This window comes from Ornithodoros turicata, chromosome 3 (assembly GCF_037126465.1).
Source record: "Ornithodoros turicata isolate Travis chromosome 3, ASM3712646v1, whole genome shotgun sequence".
In the NCBI taxonomy this organism is placed as follows: Eukaryota; Metazoa; Arthropoda; class Arachnida; order Ixodida; family Argasidae; genus Ornithodoros; species Ornithodoros turicata.
In genome coordinates, this window is record NC_088203.1 from 47,076,277 (window position 1) to 47,101,772 (window position 25,496).

General features: G+C 45.8%; 1 protein-coding gene across 2 annotated transcripts in view; it reads right to left on the reverse strand.

Moving 5' to 3' along the window:
* The window catches only part of LOC135387008 (uncharacterized), a 304,499-nt gene that overhangs the window by 252,618 nt on the left and 26,385 nt on the right, over nt 1-25,496 (reverse strand). For both annotated transcript variants that reach the window (XM_064616448.1, XM_064616447.1), the window contains exon 4: nt 18,895-19,100. In XM_064616448.1, the coding sequence (XP_064472518.1) occupies nt 18,895-19,100 (206 nt within the window). The remainder of the gene's footprint in view (nt 1-18,894; nt 19,101-25,496) is intronic.

A 25,496-nucleotide genomic window follows, 5' to 3' on the forward strand; every position in this document is an offset into this window, starting at 1 on the left:
TTAGCATAAAAGGGCGGCGCTATGATGAACCAATCAAGGATCAGTAGGTTTAGCGTGGGCCAATCAGCATGAAGTGGGGGGGAGCCAAGTAATTAGCATAAAGGGGTGGAGCTATGGTAAACCAATCAACGATTAGTAGGCTTAGCGAGGGCCAATCAGCGTGAAGTGGGTGGAGCCGAGCCGACTAATTAGCATAAAGGAGCAGAGGTACGGTCAACCAATCAGTGATCAGTAGGCTTAGCGTGGTGGCCAATCAACGTGAAATGGGCGGAGCTAATGGCGACCAATCAGATGGCTTTGGAATTGGCTTGTGTTGGATTCCAACTGGATTGGGTTGGCTTAGAACTGGATTGTTTTGGCTTAAAAGTGGATTTTGGCTTAGAATTGGATTAGAATTCGATTGGAATTGGATTAGAGAAAACTCTTGGCTATAGGACATATATTTATACTACTTACAGGTGAGAAGAAGCAAGTAGTAAAACCAGCCATTCGTAAGGTAAAATTCACCGATATACCAACAGCCTTTCAAACGACAACAATCCAAGGACAACAAATAAGGCAAATAATGACACGTGTTTATTTTGCAAATCTGATCAAAATCGGGCGGTCACTTGCGACAGCGATATCCCACTACAGGAGTAGAAGCGACTATGATCCTCGTGTGATCCGGACTACATACGCAGGAGTACCCAGCAAGTACAAGTAAACACTAACCCAGTCGACCTCCCTGAAGATGTGGTTTTACTTGCCTGAGCAGTTTCCTTTGGAAAGTCAAACAAGATACTTCTAGGCACAACAATGGCAAGTGCAAAAGGACCTGAAAACACATGCTGAGTAGGCGTCCTGTTTGACAGCGGTAGCCAGCGCAGTTTCATCACCGAGCAGCTCGCGAAACAATTAAGATGCCAATCCTTCGAAACAATCACTATAACGAAACGAATAACCTGCGAAATAATCACAATATGGTCGTTCGGTAAAGGAACAGTCACCAAGGCACTGAGCGAAACCTCGGTCAAGCTGCAAACTACGCAGGGCACTGCCGTAGAAATTGACGCAGCAGATATCCACCTCGAATATCACCGCTGCATATCAAGAACTTCCTATCTCCGTTACATTGGGACCGATTGGTACTGGTGACTCGTGCGAGATGACATCAGGAGAATTAATGATGATTTAGTCTATGTCCCTAGTGAATGCTTTATTCATGGCGTCGTAAATGATACAACGGATTCCCAAGCCCAGGAGCAAGCTGTAATGCCCTGCGTTGGGCAAGGCCTGCAACGTTCATTGATTCAGAACATTTGGGGTCCAGAGGGCGAAGGCGATTACGACAACGAAACCGCAGGCCAGGTATTGAACAGGTTTAATAGTATGGTCAGGAATGTCAACGAAAGGTACGAAGTACGGCTACCTTGGAAAGACGAGACAGACCTTGGAACAAATGGGCGAAATGCACGGAAACGACTTGAGGCAACTGATGTTCTGAGGCTGGAACACATATAGAAATGACAAATACATACAAAGCCTCATCTTTCATCATGAATTTCGTAGGCATTTGAGGCTTTGTATGTATTTGTCCTTTCTAGATGTGTTCCAACCTCAGAACATCAGTTGTCTCATGTTCAATTGATGACGCTTGCGTCGATCCCGTCGTATGAATGTGAGTATGAGTGAGAAAAAATGTAAGTGTAAAAGGGGGTGAGTAAGCCAGAGAGAGTGGCTGGTTTGCCCCTCCGATGACGCGTCCTTGGAAGTCGCTGGGGAGGTGTGTTAACTTAGCTCAATTGGTAGAGTCCTGGACCAGGAATCCAGAAGATGTGGGTTCGAGTCCTACAGCCTGGCTAACCTTTCCAGTGACTTCCATCTTTCATCACGGAAACGACTTCAACGTTTGACTTACCGTTTACTTCGTACGCACGACCTACTCAAGACCTATGATGGTGCTATCCGCAAATATCTAATTGAACGCGTCGCAGAACAGGTGCCAGAGAATGTATACAACAGCGATACAGTGGATAGACCAGTATACAATACCCATGAACCCTTGCGCACGCCAACTCTAACCCTTTAAATACCATAATGATAAGGACGACGCCCAGAAGAAGAACAGACTCTGTTCGAAATATGGGCGGCTGTCCTGATGTTCTTCCCTTAATATTTTCCGCCGGTTCGATAGATTTTCTACCTTTCTACGACTAACCCACATCATTCCTCAAAATGTGTCTAAAAAGGTTTTTCGGCAGTGGGACAATACAAGGCTTATAAAGGAGCTGCTTTGCGTGATTTGGCCGCGCAGTGGTGAATTCATTTGTTTCAACAGGGCGCATTTCACAAACCTCCCAATAAATAACAAGCTCGGCGTAGGCTTAATATTAGTCACTGATTTCTTATTGTCAATATAGCATCATTTGTTACTTGACACATAATTCCAAAATGGGATGTACCACAGGATATTACGTTCTCTGCTATGTCTTCGTCGCAGGTCATCAAGTCCAAGCGTCCAGTAGATACTTCGGATGAAACTCCGCGGTATCGTGAGTCATCTCTCTCTCATAAAAATCTGGGATTCCAATATGTGGAGATAGTATAGTGGCAGGACTGGAACGATGTCGTGTACATCTGCCTTCCAACATTCTGTAGTTTAAATTTGCTTCACTGAGTTCCGTGGACGCCGAACGCAGGTTCGCTGCTCACAAGCTGATGCACGTTGGCATACGGCGAGCTTCACACCCACAGGCATAGAAATTGTGCTTGTGTCTTACTCTTGCCGGAAGTTCAGGTTAAAAAAGCCTGCACGTCCTTTGTTTGCTAAGGAGTGGCGCTACAAGTTTTTGTAATAGCCGCCGCCGGGTCCGATGCCTCCCCTGGACTTCGCTGCGAAAACTATTTTCCGGGCGGTCTCTTGTGTATCACGCGGATGCTTGGCGAGAAAAGCATTCTGCTTGAGGCTTTCTAGTTCTTTTGACACATTTTAAGGAAGAACATGAACATGATTAAGAACGCGGAGGGACGGGACGAACACACACGGAGGCGTTCGTTCAGTTCGTTCTTAATCATGTTCCGTCCCAACCAACACGCTCTACACCTTCTCGCACGCGCTTTTAACGAACGTGTCGTGTAACGAGACATCCATGTTGTTTCAGTAAGCCCGGATAACAGGGAGTTTTTGTGCATCGGAAGAATTCTACGAAACCTTCTTCTGTTTTCTTTTTCTGCCCCCGTGTTAGTGCTGCGAAGCAACTCGGCCATGAGCCGCGTACATATATGGACAGATGGCGAAAGGACAGCAGGAATGAGTGGGCGGAAAGGCGGATAGTTTATTTATTTATTTAAATACACCCTACAGCTCCACCGAAGTGGCACTACCTAGGGGAAGAGGGAATACATGGCTGGATACACAAACACACTAACAGAAATAACAAAAATGAAATCAAACAAATATAAGCATACACACACAAATAACGATAAAAAAGTTAAATCAAGACAAATATTAGCATACACACAAGATGAGCTCGAAAAACACTGAGAAAAATACGCACACAGCCTCTTGAAGAAAATGTCACCTGAAGGAAAGAGGACATTGTCACGAGGAAGATGGTTCCATTCCAGCACTGTTTGGGGGAAGGAGGAGTGCTGGAAAGCAGATGTTCGGAAGCGATAGGGTTCTGACTTGTACTCGTGATCAATGCGTTCTGAGGTAAAGTGAGGCGGGAAGATGTATTTTGTTCGAGGAATACCCGGTAATTCGTTTTATATATCATAGAAAAGCTTTAATCGAGATTTTAGTCTACGACGCTCAAGTAAAGGCCTACCCAGCATGAACTTCACACCCAGCACGAACATGAATGAATGAGTGAAAGAAATTGAATGAATGAAATTTTACGTATTTACACCAAACGGTGCGGGGTAACTAGGGCAAAAAAGCAAGAAAGGCTTGACGAGGCCATAGCTCTCCGGGGACATCATAAGGGGAATAATTGCAACAAACAAACCTAGCAGAGCCTCGAACAAACAAACCTAGATTAGTATGCGTCCTGGGCCGACTTCAGGGGGAACTGCCGACATTCGTCTGGAAAGTCTGCAGGAAAACCCAAGAAAAGCCCAGGAAAGCACGTCCTGTGGGGATTCGAACCCGCTTCAACCCCCAGTCTCAGCGTGCAAAGCGGCCATCCCAACCACTGTGCCACTGCATCTAGTAATTATACCAAAACCACAAGATACAAGAACTTATCAAATCCAAGCTTAGCAATCAATTGCCACTCGTTCCACAGAAGGAGGGTGATTAGTTTATCATGTTTCGGGAACTGTTACCGTGAACACCTTCCGATGTGCTAAAACTCTCTAATAGACAGCTTTAGGAGCCTGACTCCTTTGGAGCTGATTGACTGTCGGCATACGAAATCGGAGGCCACTTACGATTCTCTAAAACTTCCTCACATTGCGACAATAGTTGAAGGGCTGATTTTGATGTTCATGTGGGATCACGCGAAATGAAGGAAGAAGAAACTGCTTTATTCTCCTTTCGACATTGGTAGAGCCCAAACACGAAAAAAAAAATGTGTGGCATGACTTCTGGTGCCTAAAATTTTTTACGGCAAGATGGTGCCTGTCTTTAGTGCCTTAATCCAGCTTTCATTTTCCTGCATACTATATGCGCCTTTAAACTAAATACGCTAAATGCCGGTCGGCGACTAAAACTCCAGTCACTAAATACACGTAAAGGTATCGGTTCTGATGGTTTGCCTAGAGTGGGTTTAAAATCTTGTTCAATTATTACGACATTTTTCTACGTATTATACGATGTCTCGCTGACACGACATGAGCTACTGCGCGACTGGTTAAGCTCAAACATACTTGTTTCCAAGAGTGGAAGCAGATCTAGGGTTGAGAACGACAAGCCAATTTCTTTAACATGTGCCTCTGTAATAATACTTGAGCATATTGTGCACAGCAGCTTGATGAAACACGATGACCTTTAATGACGTCTTTCCCTCATTCCAGTGTGGTTTTCGTTCTGGTATGTGAACTATTACTCAGCTTCATTTTGACCTAAGAATCCTTTGGTAATGGTGTGCAGAGCGATGCTGCGTTTTTTATTTGAGAAAAGCATTCAATTCCGTCCCTCAGCAATTAATTTTGCATAAGTTGTCTACATGACATTTTGTTATGGCATCAGGCATATACTTTACTAATAGGGAGCTGTGCGTCGTCATTAATGGGTGTAAGCCCTAGGCAGCAAGGCTTATGTCTGGTGTTCCGCTGAGGTCGGTGTTGGGACTGCTATTGCTTTTAAAGGAGCATGGATGTGACCCCAAAAATATTTTTAGTTTTTTGCTGACGTCTTCTACAACAAGTAAAATGAGCTGTTGCGAAAGAACGATGAGCGCAGGTAACCTAGAGAGCACGCGCAAGGCTCTTTTCCACACACCGTTAAAGAACGCTCTGCACATCCGAAGAGGGCCGAAGGTAAGCCGAAGACGGCTTGACGTATCACGGGCTACGGCACGTGTCCAGTGACAAACAAGCGGCGCGTGAGCCGAGATGAAAAAAGAAAGCAAAAAGGCACCGAGCAGCTTCTACGTCTCGCGGGGCTCGTGTCTCTCGCCCGCGACTGCCGTTCTCCGACTGTCTTTTGTAAATTTTATTGCGCAGTGATAATACGCCGTAGATCGCAAATATTTTGCATGGTGACTCCTTGTGGACAGCTTCACAAATGAAGCAGGATTTCGAGTCAAGTTAAATGTCACTTCCCCGCTCCTTTCATATACATGGTGTATATTTTTTAATCCGTCACAGAATTTGTATTAAAAAATCATGAGAGCAGCTTAGATGTCGTTTTTGCAGTTGAGTTCTACGGCAAGGCTGACATCCTCTCGAAGAAAGTATGCACCTATACAACGTGACTAATTACCTTAAATTCATTAATGGACTTTTTAATTAGGGGATTTCGGGCAAAAGCGAGAGATCAGAATGGTACACCATCCTAGTTGAAAGCCATTCCACGTTTAAAAAATCCTGAAACACGCACGTGCGCGAAGATATTCATCCCGAATTTTGATATGTAAATGAGCCGAACCGAAACCGGGGCGACCTGGAACGCAGGGGGTACAGCCCTCATTTCACGCCATAGGGCCACGTGATTTGGAGCGATGGAGATGATTGGAGTAGGTGCCGACCTGTGGTGCAGATAAACCGCTTTTTCGACCAAATAAGCCTCCATCGGCAAAGGTGATGCATGATGCGTGATATGTGATTTGCATATCAAAATTCAGGGATGAATACCATAACGCAGGTGCGTGTTTTAGGACTTTTTAAGCTTGGAATGGCTTTCAACTACGACAGTCTCTTATTCTGCTATCCTGCTTTTGCCCGATATCCCCTAATTAAAGAGTTCATTAATGAATTTCAGGTAACTACTTATCGTGTAATTGCATACTTTGTACGAGTGGACGTCAGCCCGGCTGTAGAATTCAAGTAAAAAACGGCAGCTGTTTTGCTTTGCTAGTATTTTCAACAAAAATCTGTAAAGAATAAAAAAAACACCCTGTACATTAACGACATAAACGAGGGTATAACTTCAAAAATATGGTTGTTCGGTAAAGACTGCGTTTCGTACTTATAGCATTATAATCATATTGTAGCTCTACAACGCGATATGTTTCATAATATTTAAGAGGTGTGTCACGTGGGAACTATCACCAAATATGAATAAATGTAAGTTGATCGGATTTACAAGAAAAAGTCATATGCCGCCTTGTACACCCTTAAAGAAGCAGTCTAGGGGCAAACAACTTTGTTTCTCTTTGTGGTCGGTATGGAATGTTAGGCAGCCGAAAAAACGTTTTCCCACAATTAGTAGTACAACCGCAGCGAAATTGGTACGCCTGCAAGAGCCCCCCGAATTACCCATGCGTTAAACACCCTCCTCCACCTTCACGACACACACGTGATGAGTGCCGGAATGCGCGTCCCTATGTGACGTGTAGGGGGGGACGCGCCGCATTGGATCTGGGATCACATGATCGAGGTGAGGTCGGCCACCATCGGTCAGCAACACCCCTCAGACCGGGCCGACAGTGTGCAGCTCTATGGAGCTGGAGTTGTCGCACCAGAAACGTCTCCGGTGACGCCACCGGCACGTGACAACTGGTGTGGACAGAGGTGGGAAAAACTCCTCACGGTCTTTGCCCTCACCTAGATTTTCCTGGACGGAGCTTTGTCCTCACCTCACCTCAACTACTTTTCGGAGAAGTTCCCTCACCTCACCTAAAAAAAATCAGAGAATTTTCCTCGCCTGCCCTCACCTCAAATAATTTTTAGAAAATTTTCCTCGCCTCACCTCACCTCAAAACATTATCAGAAAAATTACCTCACCTCACCTCAGCCTTTCCTGAAAAAATCTTTCCTCACCTCACCTCACCTCAAAACCTTTTCAGAGAATTTCCCTCACCTCAACTCAGCCTTGCATAAAAAAATTTCCCTCACCTCACCTCACCTCAAATTCCGTTAGGTGAGGGGGTTCAAGGCGCCCTCACCTCACTTGCAGTTAGGAGGGTGCCCCTCCCAACTCAAGGTCGACGCTTCTCACTTTTTTAAATGACGAAAGTACGCAGCGTAAAGCTAGTATCGACTATCAAGACTAAAGCATCAGGTCCCGACTCTCTGCTTCAGCGGTGGATTGTGACTGTAGCTGTTTGTGGCGCTAGCGCAACAGAGGCCAGAAAGCGCCACGACTGCGGTGAGTACCTGATGAACGGCGATGATAGCTAAAATTATTTACGGATCATGTCCTACGCATTATATCATGGCCGCTTGCCATCAGCTAGTGGGATGGCAGGTGCATTGTTTATTGTCTCGTTCACCACCTTCGCATGGCATCCGATAGGTTGAGCGCTACAGTGGTGGTCGAATCGAAGCGCAGCTTTGTGAATCATAATCGTATGAGTGTCACGTCATCAGTGCACCCAATGTCGTGCCCATATTGCCCCCTCCTTTTTGTGGGATGTGCAGCCAGAGTCTAGACCCATCGTCAGGACTCAGTACCAGCCAATAAGCAGCGATTATTGATAGTGAAGTGCAACGACTCGCGTCGCGTCGTTCGGTTTACCAAACCGAACGACGCGACACTGAAAAAACAAAGTAAAGTAAAGAAGACAGCCCTAACAACTACCTTTTGCCAACTTGTCTCATATCACCTAAAAATTTTCGGACAAATTTTCCCTTTTCTTCTCTCGACACACGAAAAAACTCCTCACCTCACATGAAAAAGGAATCCTCACCTCAGAGAATTTTAACAAAATTTCCCTCACCTCACCTCACCTCAAAAAATTTGCGGAAAATGTATCTTATCCCACCTCAGCCTTTCTGGAGAAAAAATTTCCTCACCTCAAACCACCTCAAAAAGTTTTCAGAAAATTTTCCTCACCTCACCTCATCTCAGCGTCTTCTAGGAAGATTTTTCCTCACCTCACCTCACCTCACCTCAACCATCCCTCAAAAAGATGCTCCTCACCTCGCCTCACCTCAAATTCCGTGAGGTGAAGGTGAGGTGAGGGTGAGGGAGCCCTCACCCTCACAAGCCCTCGCGAGGGTGCCCACCTCTGGGTGTGGACATCGACACATGATTCGAACTGTAAGGAGGTGGCTTTGCTAGGCGTGCATGCACAGCTGTATCGCCATGTCGACCGAGTGGGAGAATATCTGCTGCTGTTCTATCGTTGACGTACCAGCAAAACACTCGGCGGTGATTGATAATTGCTCTCGCTGAAGGGCAGACTGCATATTCTAAGGTTTGTATCAGGCTTAGCAAATCGATGTTGAATAAAGGGAGTGCCTTGCTTCTTCCTAGCTCATTCGGCGGAACCTTGTGCAAGCAGCAGTCAGGCGTTGCCATTCTCATTCACGCCGCCCCAATCTCCACGCTTTATCACCGGTAAGCTGTACGGTCACAAACTAAGCTGATATTAGTAAACGTGATTGGGAATTTAGGCTTGTTTAGAGCCCGACAGAGTTGGGAGTAACGTCGTGTAGCGTACCGCCGCGCATCGCGAGCCGCCGGGTTCATAGATCGACGACACTCAGCGGAACGCAGCGTGGCGGCTATCGACGGAGAAGTAGAGATATGCTGTACGTCTGGCGGAGGCCGGCGAGCTGTGCACGGCGTGGGCTCCACATTTCACAACATGGCATGTATCATATGGCATCCCATATAATACACGACGGATATACGTGCAAAACACGGAGAACAGCAGGGAACACGTGCGATTGTGTTCTTCAATTCAGTGTCGATGTTTAGGGGTACCAACCGTATTACGGTAGTGTACACATAACAGTGCCAACGATGGAACACGGACTTTGTCGAGCTGCATATATGCTTTATTTGTCAGGAAACGTGGCATAATATCATTCAACAAGGAACTGTTCGCCGTGCGCGTAGCCGCTCGTAGCAGACGATTTTTTTTCTACCAACGAATGGGAGGGTCACAGACGTCACGGTACAGGTGTGTGGTCTTCTGTTCGACCGCTCGAACCTCTCGCGGCGGCAGTGACTTAGTAAACGAAATTGCGTCGCAGCGAAAAATAACTTTCAGCAGAAACATTTTATGGGAATGCTTTCCATACGCTGCTTTACAAGATCACATAATTTTTCGGCCTTGTTGGATACTACTTTAATGCTGCTGTAATACTTCACCTTTGCAGAGTTGACAAGGCTTTTTATGAGATGGTCTGCGCATGTTAAATACACAGTGGGTAAATAAAGGCGAACTTTAAGGTTAACAAGAAATTTTAAGCGCGCACCATCGAAGCAGAGACATTCTAGTTTACAAATATGAAATCAATATTAGAGTACGGTTGTATCTTGTGGGACACTCTTAATCCAATACAATACGATAGGATACAAAATGATTCTCCAATGTTCGTATGCGCTCTATATTGACGTGGAGATACCGTTTGGGAGATAAAGCCAATGCTGGGGTGGGATTTTAGGCCGTACGCAGCAGGAACCTTACATTGAATTATCTATCATTCTGCAATATTTTTCGTAATTAGACTGTCCTGCTTCCTTCTAAATATCTGTTGCCACCCAAATATAGATCGGCCAGGGTAGACCACGATAAGAAAGTTTTCAAAATTAAAACAAGGACAGATATGTTCAGGTACTCATTTTTTCCTTGGACTTGCTCCGTCTCCCAGTTGAACAAATTATCTAGCGGTGTTCCGGACTCCAGCGACGCCGTGGCCAACTGGCGATTTAGAAAAGCTGCGAGAGCAGGTCCGAGAGCGCGCGCGGGCAGAAGAGGTTCGCGTTTTTTCTTGTTGTTGGACGTATGCCGAAACCAAAGAATGTATCGAAACGAAAAGACTTATGTTGCTCTCCTAGCTGCTTCTCAGTCTGGTGGAAATGCCCCACGCTTCCCTTTAATAATTGTCTGATAAAAAAAGAACGGAGCCTCGCGTATTGATCCATCGCAATAGTTTCCTGGTTACTCGTATCACCATGACTATATATTCTTTAAAGCATTTGAGGCTTTATACGTAGCGAGGCAACGGAGGTCATTGGGCGACGCCACAGCGGTGGGATTGTGGATTAATTTTGACCACATGAGGGTCTTTAACGAGAACTGATATCTGGCCACACGGCGCCACAAATTTAACGTCCCCTGCGGAAGGAATTTATCTCTGCCGCAGACTTAGTAAACATTCTAACACTCCAATAAATCAAGGAACCGACACTTCTTTGAGTGTTGACATGTATGCATTTTCAGATCCCAGACAAAGTAAAAAAAATATCACAGTACTAACGCCGCGTAGACAAGCATCTGCCTTGTTCCGTGAGGTTCATAAACCGAGAAAGGTTATGTCTGGTACAGCTTGAGACAAAAGTTTACGGAACACCTGGATGTCGCATTTTTTCATCGGAGAGACACCCTAGAAGCAAACAGGGGCTGCCACACATAGTGAGAGATGGACTGAATTCCGTTCACCAGTTTCTTATTCGATCTCTTCCTCACAGGTAGCAGGAGGCCGCTGCGATGAAGAAATACGCCAGTGCAGTGTTCCGTTAACTGTCGTCCCAAGCTGTACCACACGCATATAAACAAATGACTCAGTAAAAATATCACATTAAGTTGTATGTGAACAATACCACGAGCAATACAGAAAGAGATCACATCACTCTGCGAGAGCATCTCGTTTGCAGCGCTCAGATCTACATTCGCAGCGTAGCATATGTTGTGTTAAAATGTGCGCATCGTATTACGGCAAGTTATCCGATATAGGGATTTCAAAATATTTATTGTTCACATACCTTTGACGTACAGCCACAGAGTTCTGCAAACATCACTTTCCTAACGTAATATGAGCACATTTTTTCATCACCACACCAAACAACGAAGTGTGCATTTTAGCAATTGCAAATGCCCACACTCTGAAAAAAAAAAAAAGGAGTCGTACCGACTCCTTTACGGGGGTAAAACGTCCTAACTCCGGGGTGCAAAATAACACCCCTTTTGAAGAGTATCTGCAACTCCGGGAACTACGGAGTAAAGTTTACTCCTATGGTACAGAGTAAAAGTTACTCCCATACAGCTCCCTATCTACTCCAGCATATCGGGTGTAAAGGTAACTCCGTTCATGAGGCTAGCGTAACTCCACTGGGGAGTTCTGGGGAGTTATGCTACATAAGGCATAAAAGTTGTGCCCTTCACCTGGAGTGCACATTACTCCAGTCGTCTCCTCACCTTGAAGATCATGCAAATAAGTGTTGCAAAACAGTATCTCTAAATAAGAAACATTTATTGTGTCTCTGATACAAATTGGCAAGAACAGAAAAAGGAAGCTTTCAGTGCTTAATATGATCCTATGAAAACAACTGGTAAGATGCCACAGGTACAAGTACATTCTTGCATTATAAGGTCGCCACACACCCAATGCAACTATCACCTGGCATATACTTCCAACTCCTACAAACAGGAAACAAAACAGTTATTCGAAGTTCATCTGTCACTGTACATTAACATATCAGTGCATAGGAATTTGGCATATCGGCACCCACTTTTCTGCTTTTTCATGAGAAAGCAGGGGGAGACGCGCCTTTTGAAGTGCATCTGGCTGAGGCATAAAGTGCAGTACATGTACTTTAGATTTTTCTTTTTGCTTGGAAGAAGGGTAGTTGCCTTATATGAGGAACTGCTGTCATATGCAATTGACAGTTTGGAGCTACAAGAATATCTTGCCTAAAATACATGTGTGCATACACTTCCCAATATATCTATTGTAAAACACCTGTAATAAGATGAGCACTTACACAAGTGAAAAGGTCAGATGCACCTCCTTCAGCAGATGAGCAATGGCATGAATTACTCATGCTGGGTAATAATCTGCAGCATAAATATAGGTAATGGAGTCCGAGCAGTGGCGATATGTTACGTTATCATAAGTCAAATACTTTCAAAACTAACAATTTCTTGTGCCAAACAAACTATGATAGGAAAATGAATGGTTTGAATCATGTCTGTGCGTGCAAAAAGTGATTGGTGCTATGTCGGTTACTTACTATCTTGTTCATCAATAATATTCTCATTTATGAGCTGATCATTACTCTAACTAGTCCCTTTCTCTTCCTTGCAATGTGCATCCATCCTTTGCGGAGGTGGAGCAGCACTTTCTTTTCTCTGTCTGCCCAATGTGCCGTGCAAACGACTCGTAAATCTGAAACAGTAACAACAGCATTAGAACTCAACACTGATGCAGTGGCGGATCCGAGGGGAGGGACGGTTGGGCGATCACCCCCCCCCCCCCGCTCAAAACACTAGGTTTAGCAGAGGTGTCCCCCACTCCCCTACCCACTTAGGGGCTTCGACGAACAAATCCCCCCCAAACAACAACAACAAAAGCGACACGGACTGGATCCGCCCCTGCACTGACACCACTTGTCGTCGGCAGGATACACGTGAATGATAATACAGAACGGCGGTAGTACCTACCCCATTGAAACTTACCAGTGCAGGGTACCTCCTTACCACAACCTGCACAGTTGACTTCTCATTCCAGAGCCGTGCCGAGTGATGCTAGCCTTTAGGTAACTTGCCACCTTCGTCATCTGCAGTGCGTTCCATAAAAGCCAGACTATTCTGCAATGCTGTTAACATTAATTAACAAAGCGTCCTATCCAAAATACGATTTCACTTATCGTCAATTTGAAGTTCCTGTTCTTCAAAGAAGTTAGACTTCGTAGGATACAAAGGTCCACTTACGAAAAGAAACTCTCTTGAAGAAGCATAACTGTGAACAGCTACCACATTTTCATAATTCGTGTACGTAACACAGGACGCATACTTACCTTAAGTACATACAGGACGACACTGACACATGATGTGTAGTTCTGGCATTCATTGCATTTCAGCACGCCGACGTTGTTCTTCGAAGATAATCTTATTCAGCTTTGAGAACATCGTTAATAGATAGTTTCAAGTTCCCGCACGACAACTGCCAACCGCTAAACGACCGCGCGATGGCAGTGTTGCTAGACTGCGCAATGAAAACAACGAAAACGGTCCAAGAATATGAAGATGCCTCGCGCTCAACTCTTACCACGGAGTAAAGCGCTGGTTGAATGGAGTTCGGACCACAAATCCACTTGGTTGACTCAGAAACGATTTTTAAATGTTCGCGCTTCCGGCGCGCACGGCAATCCCCGCAAGGCGCCGACACTGGATGACATCACCCGGATAAACCAACCATCAGGAAGCGCTCCTTCCCGCCGCAGATTCTGTGTGTGCCTGAGCGTGCGTCTGACCCTTTTTCTTGTTGTCTTGTCGCGTTTGCTTTGAAGTACTTTGAACCACAGCGTGTGGCCTAGGATTTCACGCCGTTTACGTGCGATGTCACAGCCAGGAAACCGGTGCTACGTGCTCGGGTACAGAAACACTTGTAACGCGAATCCCGAGCTTACATTTCACCGACCTCGCAATGGCGAAACCAAACGAAAGTGAGAGGCAGCGATCGCCAGCCACTACTGTGGTGTGGCCCAAGGATTGAATGTTTCACGCGTCTGTTCCTGTCATTTCGCTGACGACGCCTGTTTTGATGAAGATGTATTGCAAGTTCGGCTCGGGCTACGGCAGAAACAGAAGCGGCAAAAGATTGACGCCGTGCCTACCACATTCGATCAGGAATAAGGGCAGGAACCAGTAACAGAGGTAAGTGACAATCTTGTGTGGTCATAGCTACGCTGCGATGAAAAATACCAGTTGTCACAGTAAACATCATCGCGAACACCTGGCCTCGCCGCCGATTGTAACGTCACAGTCACACTGCCTCTCAGAAGACGCTGTCGTCGCGCGCAGGTTTCAGCGTTCTCTACAAGGCTATTTCTTGTCACATTGTAGTAATTCCTTGATCTTGCTTTAGACCACATAGGGCACAATAGGCTCCAGCGTTGGCAGCGCTGTGCCGGTTTTTGTTTTTCCGCAAAAAAATATCAAAGTTGACTCAAAGCGCCGAAAAGCGCCATATTCACTGATACTTTGCGGACGATGTTAAAAACGGATAAGATTAAGCTTCATGCCGTTTAATGTGTCGTTGATGGGGCTATCGAATGACGTACAATTTGTTGCTCTACTCTGTCAGAAACGCAAGCGATACCTCTTTCAGTAGCAGCATACCGCCGAAAAATGACGAATTTCGGAAGCCTGTATCTAAAAAAACCCACCAAAAACATGCCTCGAAAACTTTATATGTTGTAGGTAGTTCCTTAGACTATGCACAGAAGAAAAATCAAAATTCGGACTTGATCGGTAGGCGCACTGTGAAGTTTTTTTCCGGCCCTATGCGTGGAGCGCATTGAAGTGGTGGCACCGTCTCCCGCGTGGGGCAAAATCCAGTTTCTATCTTCACATGAAAAGTAATTGCTATCGTTTGAAACCGTTCTGAGCGTTTGTGTTAATAACAGTGTTGTAATCGCTAAATGTAGATTGTGGAGCAACCAGATGTGCCCGCATTTTTTGCGGGATGACACAGATGCATTGCAAGTGCTGGGAGCCCGTGAAGAACAGAATGCTTTAGAACGCTTTTGGGTCTTGTGATATATGTGTCCACAGTGATCATATCGAAGCATATTTACAATACACATAGTAAAAACAACTAGACAGCGAAGGAGACAAGGCAACGAAGGTAAGAAGGTAACGTAATGCAGAACATTCCGTGTGGATGAGAGTGCTCGTCTCATGAACTGCTTTAGGCTATTGTAGGAGCCACTTTCCTTAATGTTACTTTTGATGGAAGGTTCTTGCCAGATTTTCTTGATTGGCTCTTCTCACGTTGCATGCGAACTCGCTGCAATCCTGGCAGTTAGTCCTGGATGTCCCTGGCAAGACGATACCGAAAGCGGTCTCCAGTTTACGGCCTGTTTTTCTGCCCATTTCTTCACGTATTTCGGAGAGTTTCCGCTGTGCATGTGTCTCCACCGACTTCCTTCTAGGCTTAAGCGGTGTGACGTTAATGGCTTCAGATGATATGTATTCAGTGATTTCTTCGACCACATCGGGCTGGTGCACAAACGGCTCACCCTGTGAGCTTCCTTCAAATGGGGGCGACACTGCTTCGTGCGTTTCAACCACCTTTGCTGCCAAGTACATGAAGCGTGATTCTGTACGTCTGGGCCATTTCTGTTATGCCTTGATCCGCTGGAACCAGGTTCTTTATGGCAGTTACGCCAATTTCCGAAGCAAAGCGAAAGTCGTTTGTCTGAAGCTCTTTTTTCTTGTGTATGAGCCGCTAGTCAGCGCAATACACACGGTCAGCGCTGTACAACGAAGAGGCCATTGAGGTAGGTGTGATGCCAAGACGACACAGTACAGTAATGGAGATGTCTTCACGCACTCTGTATAAGGGCACGCCGTGCGTTTCTATAGTCCAGGATGATGCTAAAGGAAAAACGGAAAGAACCTTCCCATGGTCGCAGCATGTGAACGGAAGAATATATTGGACAGCGGCGTCAGTCGTGCTGCTTCGGCAAGGTTCACAAAAGGCACCATGAATTAGCCTTGAGTGTGTGCGTAAGACCCCCACTACACAACGACACTTTCCTCAGCGCGGTTTCCGCCGTCCGAGGTCATAGGACCGTAGGAAAGAAATGTTTTGAAGAATGCTCTCACTGCGTCTCACTGACATAATGTGTACAGTAAATATGCTTGTTTATAATCACCCTGAACAGATATTCCTCTTACAAAGATGTAAAAACCTTCGGTTCTTCACGGGCTCGCAGCACTTGCAGTGCATGTGTGACATCACGCAAAAAATGCGGGCACATCTGGTCGCTCCACAATCTACATTCAGCGATTACAACACTGTTATGAACATAAATGCTCTGAACGGCTTTACGTATACCGCGGCTTCACGATAGCCGCCGATATCCGCGTGGAAGTTGCCTACTAATATATAGAAAATACAAAAGCACGATAACAGTTATAAAAGTATTACAGCTTACTGGAATCAGAGCACTGGGTAACATTTAAGTCCGTATTTTGCTTCTGAGCCCGCACTTCGAAGGTCGTCCTGCCGGCGCTCAACAGGAAGTACGTCACCGAAAGCCTCGAGCACCCGGCCGCTTGTCGTCTGCTTCAAAGTCCCCATTTCTAAACGGGTTCGCGGGGAGCGGCTCGGAGTCTCGCACTCCCGGTTGCGCGAATGGTGCTTGTGTCGTGTTAAGTCAGTGGAGTCTGAAACACTCGCACACCGGGGCGCCTACTGAACGCAACCGATATTTGTGCGTTTTTGAAGCACACTCTCTCAGAAGTCCTGAACGTACTTAATCCTTTTCTGCAGCCCGAAAAAAGGGGAAAAATGCGTCCACAGCACCACGTCCAGTTCAACCCCGGTACGTCGGCGGCCTCCCGATAGGTTCAACAGCGATGTACTTTAGGGGGCGGAGAGTGCGGTGTGCAACTGGAGGAACACAGCAGGGTTGCGGAATGTGATCACCCATTCCATTCCAATTCCATTCCGAGGAATGAAGATTTATCATTCCATTCCCATTCCATTCCGAGGAATGAAGATTTATCATTCCATTCCCATTCCATTCCTTTAATTCCACCAATAAAAGAATTAGGACCGGTAACCGTACTAGCTAGCCCAGCAGTGCTATAGAGGAGATTGACATTACCCAGCACGGAAACAGCACAAATACAAGGTTATTTCGCCCTCGTCCTCTCCTCCTCCTCCTCTTCATTGGCATCATCATTGCAGGAGTTTTGCACTAAAGTCATTGGTGCAAGTGGTGTGGGGTTGCGGGCCTGACACTAGTGAAGCCAAAATCTCCATTTTATTTCTTTCTTAAAACCAAATGAAATCATCGCCCTTGACCGTGTGGCACCCATACCATTACATTCCAATTCCATCCCGCCTGCGGAAAATTCCTAATTCCATTCCCACTCCATTCCCAGGACAGTTTCCACCATTCCATTTCAATTCCATTCCGGGCTCTGAGAAATGTGGAATGATTCCGGAATCATTCCAACCCCGGAGTGGCAACTCCGCAACCCTGGAATACAGATAAGATGCTCTGTTTCTGGTAACTCAACTGAAGACTTCGCGGCTGGATCCACCCTTTTGTGTATTTCATTATTTTTATACTAAATGCTACCTCATCAAAATATCATATACAACATCACGTCATATAAACTACATGCAATAAATTTGATATATTGCGCACATTCCCTGTCTAGACTTCCGGAGAAGAGTTTCCCATACAACCAGTGGGGCTTTACTAGGAACGTGGCTCGCAAAGAGCAGCACTCGAAAACCTATCAGGCAGTTGGTCAGTCAAACTCGCCACGAGAGACACGATGAAAAAGCAAAAAGTAAACGTCGTGGATCTGATCCTCGCAAAAATGTTATATCCTCATACGATCACAGGCCGTTCTAGAATGTTTATTCATAGCGATGACCATACGACCGTCATCGTCAATGTCCAGTGTCGACACCACAGGATCGTTGGCTACTTTTCTGGCTACAAAAAAAAAATCCATTTTGGCTACTTTTTGGCTACCTGAGCTAAACATTTGGCTACGCGCAGCTTTAGCTATCTGACGACCTTGGACACCGTAGGATAGGTTTAAAGCGTGGAGGATAAACTTGACAATCGACACGGTCAAAAATTGTTCGTCATAAAAGAAAAGTGATATCCTTTTCAAAAGCCGATTTCAGAACTGTGTCTTCTATTCCTCGTCAACCACTGACCACGATTTCGATGACCCCGCGCAGTCTGACTGTTATTCGATGAAATACATAACAAAAGCAGACGCCGCAATGTTGAGAGTTTGGCAGAATTCCCTCTCAGGAAAAGGTGAAAACGTACCACGAATTACAGCACGGCCTTGAGAAAAGGGAGCGGGCGTCTGGACGACAAGTGATTTTTATCAGACCAGTGATAGATATTGCACAAAAATTACGAGTACAGCGCGGAATCCTGGTGCAGAAGGGAACTTTTAAACTCGCTGTTCAGAAACGCTGCTTCCCTTGACTGCCAGTCTGCGACGTCTTGTGGGTTAATCTCATATGAGCGCGCCTCTTCTTATTCTTTTTTCATGTGTGCAGTTCTATTTTGCGCCGCCCGTTAGGCGTCTCGACTGGTCGCTCTCGCAAGCGGACGATTCTTGATCAGCAATAAAAATTGCTCTGCCGAGCTGGCTACTTCCCCACAGGCGAGGCTTTGCTGCGCCAGATCGGCACCGCGTCAATTCTTGTGAACTATTTTGCTCGGGAAATTAACATTACCCAAAAGAATATTTTTCGTGCAGTTCCCGCATGTTCGTATAACGCAATGAAGAAGATATACAGATATGTTCGAAATGCTTTCTATGCAGTTAAATGTAGCGGTATAGGGACACTCACATAGCTATTCCCATGACCACCCAAGAGGAGACCATGTAAGTATTCAGCAGAAGTTTGAAGTTGACTGTGACATCCTGCTCCTTCGACGAACCGCACGTGCCAATCACGCGGAGCAAGAACGTGGCCACGCCAGCCGCGAAGATGATATTGGCTGCAACCACAGTGAATTCGAATGCCCCGTACACAAAGGGCTGGTGCTTCCGGAGCTACAGGAAACAAAAACAAATAACGTCACAAAGCTGTGCTCTTAGCCTAATAGATAGATTCTAGGAGAAACCTTAAGCATCAAGCAAATATTCGTCCAATATGGGTCGCAATATGAGACCAATATCGGGAGTGCAACCAGGCTCCATATTCGACCAATATGAGATAGCCATATTGGCATGCTCATTTTGCCCATATTGCACAAATATTTCCGTAATAACGTCAACGGTGAGTCCGCGTAACAATAGGCATTATCCGGTATAATATCCACCACTGATTTTACTTCTGCCTTTTTTTTTTCTTTTTTATATCTGCACATCTGGTTGCCACGTTGCAACGCGTTAGAAAAACAGCGTGCAGCCCCCTAAAAACGAAGAACCGGTGCTGTGCCCGTCTTGCTGAACTACCCGAGCACTCCCACAGAGCTGACAATACCTCAGAGTCCCTCAGAACCATTTATTGGGATCGCAACAGTGTACGAACCAAAAATCTCCAAACCGGTCCTAGAGTATAAAGGAGAGAAACACTTTCGTGACCTTGACGGACATATGCCTCAGCAGCTCACACTGCCTGCAGTAGCTTGACCTGCCACTTCAGTTGTTACGTTGTAGAGATACCAATGACATTTTTGCCCAAATGAAACGTCCGATCAGAATGTCGCGCATGCGCATTGGCTGTAGAATGCATGATTTCGCTCATACAACCACGCTCGCAGTCACAGGGGTGACAGAAACCCGCCACCCGACTACCCTCTTGCGTGTTCCTTTTGGCAAAACTGCCATCTTGTCCGGTCGTACGTCATAGAAACGCCATTTTGATGTCATATAACTTTATTTCCATGTCGTTTTTCCGTTTACCGACATATTTCCATCGTGATAATGCCAAGAGATGAAGGTATTTTGCCAGGGTAAACTATGCTGTGCTTCCCGCAACATAGTTTTCTCTTTAGTTTAAGCACATTGCATCGGCTCAGTGAGTCTTAACGCGCGGTCGTCATCACATCTTTGGAAGTCATCAATACTACGAGGCATTATGTGCTAAACTGCGCGTTTTACTGCGAGAGTATGGGTTAAAAATAATTACCGTGATTGAAAGACATCCTAACCGTTGCGCCGAAACAACAGCATTGTTTACAAACGGTTTGGACGCCGATCACGGGTGACGCCATCTTTATGGTTAGGTGTGCCTTGACGTTTGCTGTGACGTGCGAACAGGACCTGTCCAGGATGCATTGCGTTCGCCCAGCACTCTTTCGTCTCCGGAGCAGTACGTTGCATGCAACCCCTGTGCTCTCAGTCGGTTCGACCGATTGGCATCGCGAAGCAAGATGGCGGCTCTTTGAAGCAAGTGGAAAGTTGAGTTGAGTTGGAGTGCATGTTACAGTGGTATTTTCAGATGTTGACTCTTTCGAACAATGTGTATCATCTGCAGGAAATTGTTGGATGTTACGACTATTGAGTTGGGTATTTCACACGGTTCAACGTCCAATCTTCCCGTGATGCTTGGGCATGGCACGTACAATTTTCTGCATTTTCAGTCAATATGGGCTGCACACGGGCAATATGGGGCCCATATTGCCGACATTTTCCCGATATTGGTTCAAACTTTGCGATATGGAGCTCAGATTGCGAAGTTTTAGCCAATATCGGGGAATTCCTTGCATACGGGTCCCATATTGAACCCGTATCGCGAATGCCCAGCCTATATGGGTCCACTATTGTGTGGTGCTGAGAAGTAGATATTAAGCAATTTGTGTTAGGTTAATTGGCGATAACCCTACCTACTGTGTCGAAGGCAGCATTGTCCACTACCGTAACATCTAATATTCATTTACTATTTAGAAGTATTGCGCTTGGTAGCTTAGTGACCAATCGCAAGACATAGTGGTCCAGAGAGTACTTCTTTCATGCTACTATTGCGAGATAATTTCACAGTGATGTTTCAGTATATGATTAAGATCTGAATACTACCACTGAAGCTCCCCCAGAAATGTTATTGAACCTCCTCACGAGAAGACGTGATAATGCAAGCTTTCTGGGATCGATTCGTGGTACAGTTCTGGACAGAAGCTTACATTTGAAAATATATTCCAAAAGCCGCGAAGAGGCATGTTTTGAAAGGTGTTTTATCTCCGACTAAACACAACAGTGGATTAACAGTGAAGTAATGGACAGTCTTGATTACGACCGGAAAATGCGTCACTTGCTGGATGACCCAACGTACTTCCAGAAGCCCGAGAGGTAATTAGTGCACCACCTGCGTAGGTTGAAAAAAGACGGAAAGACTGATGAGGTCTTGTAACAGCCGTCTATTTTCGTTAGACGGATCTACATCCAAGATTTGCGGTTCACCTGATGTTCACAAAGAGAGCCCCCTCCCTACAGCCAATTGTGCCTTTTATTGGATCACCGACGTACAATCTGTTGAGATTTTTGGTGGAACTTCTGAAACCACTCACGGAAACGAACACATCGTCAGTCAGGAATTGGGCTAAATTCGCTACCAGTGTCCGTACACGACTTTTGTGGACGATGTGTGACGACGAGCAAATGGTATCGTTTGACGCGGTGTCATTACGAACATACCAATTAGTCTAGCTACGGATGTCATCGAGAGACGATTACGTGACGACCACACAGTAGGGAGTCACACATCCCTGTTGGTAGATGGCGTCATGATTTTACTAAGGTTTTCTGTGAAACAAACATATTTTGCGTTTGCAGGAGAGGTGTATCACCAAACGGAGGGTTGCCCCATGGGGAGCCCTGTGTCAATGACTGTGGCTGATTTAGTCATGGAATATGTTGAAATGCAAGTGATCAATTCATGACCTTTCCCTGTAAAGATTTACTGCCGGTATGTGGATGACACTTTTGCCCTTTTAGATAGTAAGAATGTAAGTGATTTTCACCAGGCTCTGAACAGTGTTCATCCAGCTATTCAGTTCACGTGTGAAATTGAGTGTGATGGTGTGTTGCCCTTTCTTGATGTCCTAGTTAGGCGAGGCACGGGGAACACCCTTGGAACAAACAACCGTCTACTGTAAACCATGTGATAGTGGGAGTTTATTGTGTTACAATTCGCATCACTCTGCGGAACACAGGCGCTGAGTGGTGTGCACGCTTCTACAGCATTGTGATAAAATATCTCGGAGCGAATTGCTAGGAGCCCAAGAAGTGGAGACTTTACTCAAGATACTTAAGAAACGAAAGTATTTAGGAACTTTCATCAGTGATACCCAACGGAGTATGCGACAAAGGACAAACAACTCGGTTGACAGAGCCGGATTCCTTGTGTTCAAGGTGTTTCTTATTCAATCCGTAGAGCGTTAAGCCCTTTGAGCATCAGGACAGTATTTCCACCGATGTGTACTCTGGCGACAGTGTTCACGAAACCGAAGGACCGCACGCAGCCTAATGAAGAGAATGGTGTAGTGTAGTAAGATCAGTTGCCAGGATTGTGAGGCGAGCTACATTGGTGAAACAGGTAGACGACGAGTGGTACGAATAAAAGAACACAAGCGTGATTTGGCCAGGGCTACGTATGCCCCGGAGACAAAAACTGAATTTGTCGACCATGCTTGGTCAAAAGGTCGCGATTTTGATTTTGATAACGTGATAACCTGGGCTCGCGAGCAACGTTGGGGCCCGAGAAGATTTTTAGAATCTTGGTGTATCAGGCGTGATTGAAAAGCATGTAACGCTCACCCTGGCCCTCTTCCGGAGGTTTACGGTATCTTCATGGATAAGTTGGCTGATCTGTACCTTCGGACACATGGTGTACTGATGATGCCGCCTGAATAGGTCAGCGAAGCGTCTACGTCTTTAATTGTTGTTACCCACTGTTGTGTTAAGCCAGAGTTAAAACACATTTTGAAGTAAAGAAGCTTAAGCAACGTGTGTATTTTCTCCTAACGCGCTAACGGTCGGCGGGGGCGGTGTCCTGGTCGCGACACAGCGCAGTAATTACAGTATCGCTTGAATGTGCTCGTGAAATGATTTGGATTGGTGTCGCTTCCGGCGCACTCCCCTCCTCCCTCATGAATGAGAGAAGCAGAGCAAACGAGTCCACTTCTCCTCGCCGCTAGGGTGTCGCGCTGAAGACAAAAATACACGGCTGGCGCGTGCCGTGAACTTTTATACAGCACTGTACAAAACTCTAGGTGCAGTGCATAAATATAGAGACTCCTCTCCTGGTAACATTATCGCTTTCTGCCCTCGTGTAAAAATATAGGGGTATTTTGTGTTCTGTGTGAGTGCACTGCATAGCACTTACCCAAACAAAACACTAAAAAATATAATTTTTCCTCCGGTAACAATATGCTGCAACAATATCGAAAGGGCGCCGCGGAATGCTGGCACTAAGTTCTGGGTTGTGGCAGTACCTATGGACTGGTAGGCGCCGTTGATGGCGGGCTTGAGCCCATTGCACGTACCATGCGTGTGGCCGTCGGGGAGGCCTGGTGGGTGACGATTCCCCACAGGTTCTCGATTGGGCTGTGGTCAAAACTATATGCTGCTCGAGGCATGGCGGTAACTTAGTTGGCCACTAACTATACTGACATGACTGGGGAACACGAATCGCAGCCTTGTCGACTTGGAGGATGAGGCCCTGACGACGGCTACGACGAAGGAACGGTAGAAGTTGGTCTTGGTGGACTGTCTGGTAGCCCGAACACTCATGTGGGCGATCGTGCGCATGCCCAAACTGAAGAATGCGCCCCAGGCCATCCCAGATCCAACACTGAAGTTTCGGGTTAGAAATGTAGAAAAGGTCCTTTGGCAGACCATTGCAGCATAGTGTCACTGTCCGAACCGTTCAGGCTGAACTTTCCATCTGACCACTTGAAACAATGGAAGTGAACAATTGCGCGATTGGGGAGAAGCCTTATGTTCGTGCAGTCAGTGCTTTTCTGCTGTGGGGGTGAACTACATTCGAATGCACTGTGCCGATCCGTGAGCCTAGAAAGGTCTTTATGACTTCCTGGGCGTTGTTTTGCTACCCTCTTGGAGACTGGAAGGGTCATATTAGCAGATTTGGCTATTCGTTATTTGACTGCGAGGGTTGTTGGGGGACGACTGGTCTCATCCGTGCATCATCGTATGTGCTCAGCTTTCTGAGCCTTCGGGGTGTAAACTGACCATTGTTACAACCGATTTTGTAGAAGGGGATAATACGTTTTACAGAACGACCCATTTTGGGAAGGACGCGGCGAAAACTCAGTTTGCTTTACGAATGGTATGGGCTTGCGCTGGCTCCTTCTCACTTTTACAGCATTCGCTGGGCATTCTTGTGGAAAACGATTCACGTGATATAGCCATACTCTTGACTCCACTGGTAATTCCGATTTCGCAGGCAACGTTCCTGTATGAAGACCGCTTCAGGTAGGCATTCCTATACCTTTGCACCATGTCAAACTTGAAGGTATGAAAAAATTATATGAAACGGATCCGTTTTATAAACAAAGGTGTTTTTATGCTTTTTATTCATGTCGAATTGAATAAAACAGTTTAATTCCTCAACTTGTAACCGCGACGCAATACCGTAATTTTGAGTGATGTCCCTATAATTGTGATTCGCACTGCATATTGAATGTATAGAAGGGGGTATACGGGTATGCGAAGATCCCATGCTTAAGAATCCATAAGTTCGAAATCCCAGACGTTCGGAGTTTCAAGTCGGCACAGTCTAAAGCTGGCACAGTCTAAAGCTGGCACTGCTTAGGACACGCGTGGAGACCAGCAATCTAGAGCTTACCTTGGTCCCACCGCGGCACTATAGCGGTATCACGTAACCAAGAACTAACCATCGTAGCTCTGTTTTGTGTTGCTCCAGCGCGGCCACGTTTCTATGGCGTCCACCCTGTTCGCAAGTCCATCGCTTAAATGTGCATTTCGTTCGCATAAAACGACGTCTATGAACATCGAAAACACGCGATGCTGGCATGTTGCTCTGTGATATCCCACTTTGAAACGCAGCAATTCTCACATTTTCGTTTTTTCAATTTCGGATTTTGGTATTGTGAATTTTCAGATCAGGGATTTTGAACGCTGGGATATCGTGACATATCCCACTATCTTAGTGCGTCTGATTTGACAACTCTGGAAAAACACTCTTTGAGGAACCTACAAGCTATTCACCTAATTCTTCCAGTGTAAAAGTGTTACATTCTATAGGAACATGACTAAGAAGGCGCAGAAGACCTAACGGGCAGTTCGTGAGCTCAACCATTGGTTGACCGACCTGAACTTATACCCTTTCGTTCTTTCTTTATTTGCCCTCAGGTTACATGGAAACATTATTGCCGTCTTGGATCATTCCTTGAGTCGTACTAGTTCTGGAGGTGACTAGTACGGCTAAAAGGAATGATAACTTTTTCAGGAAGATCCAAGTACCTA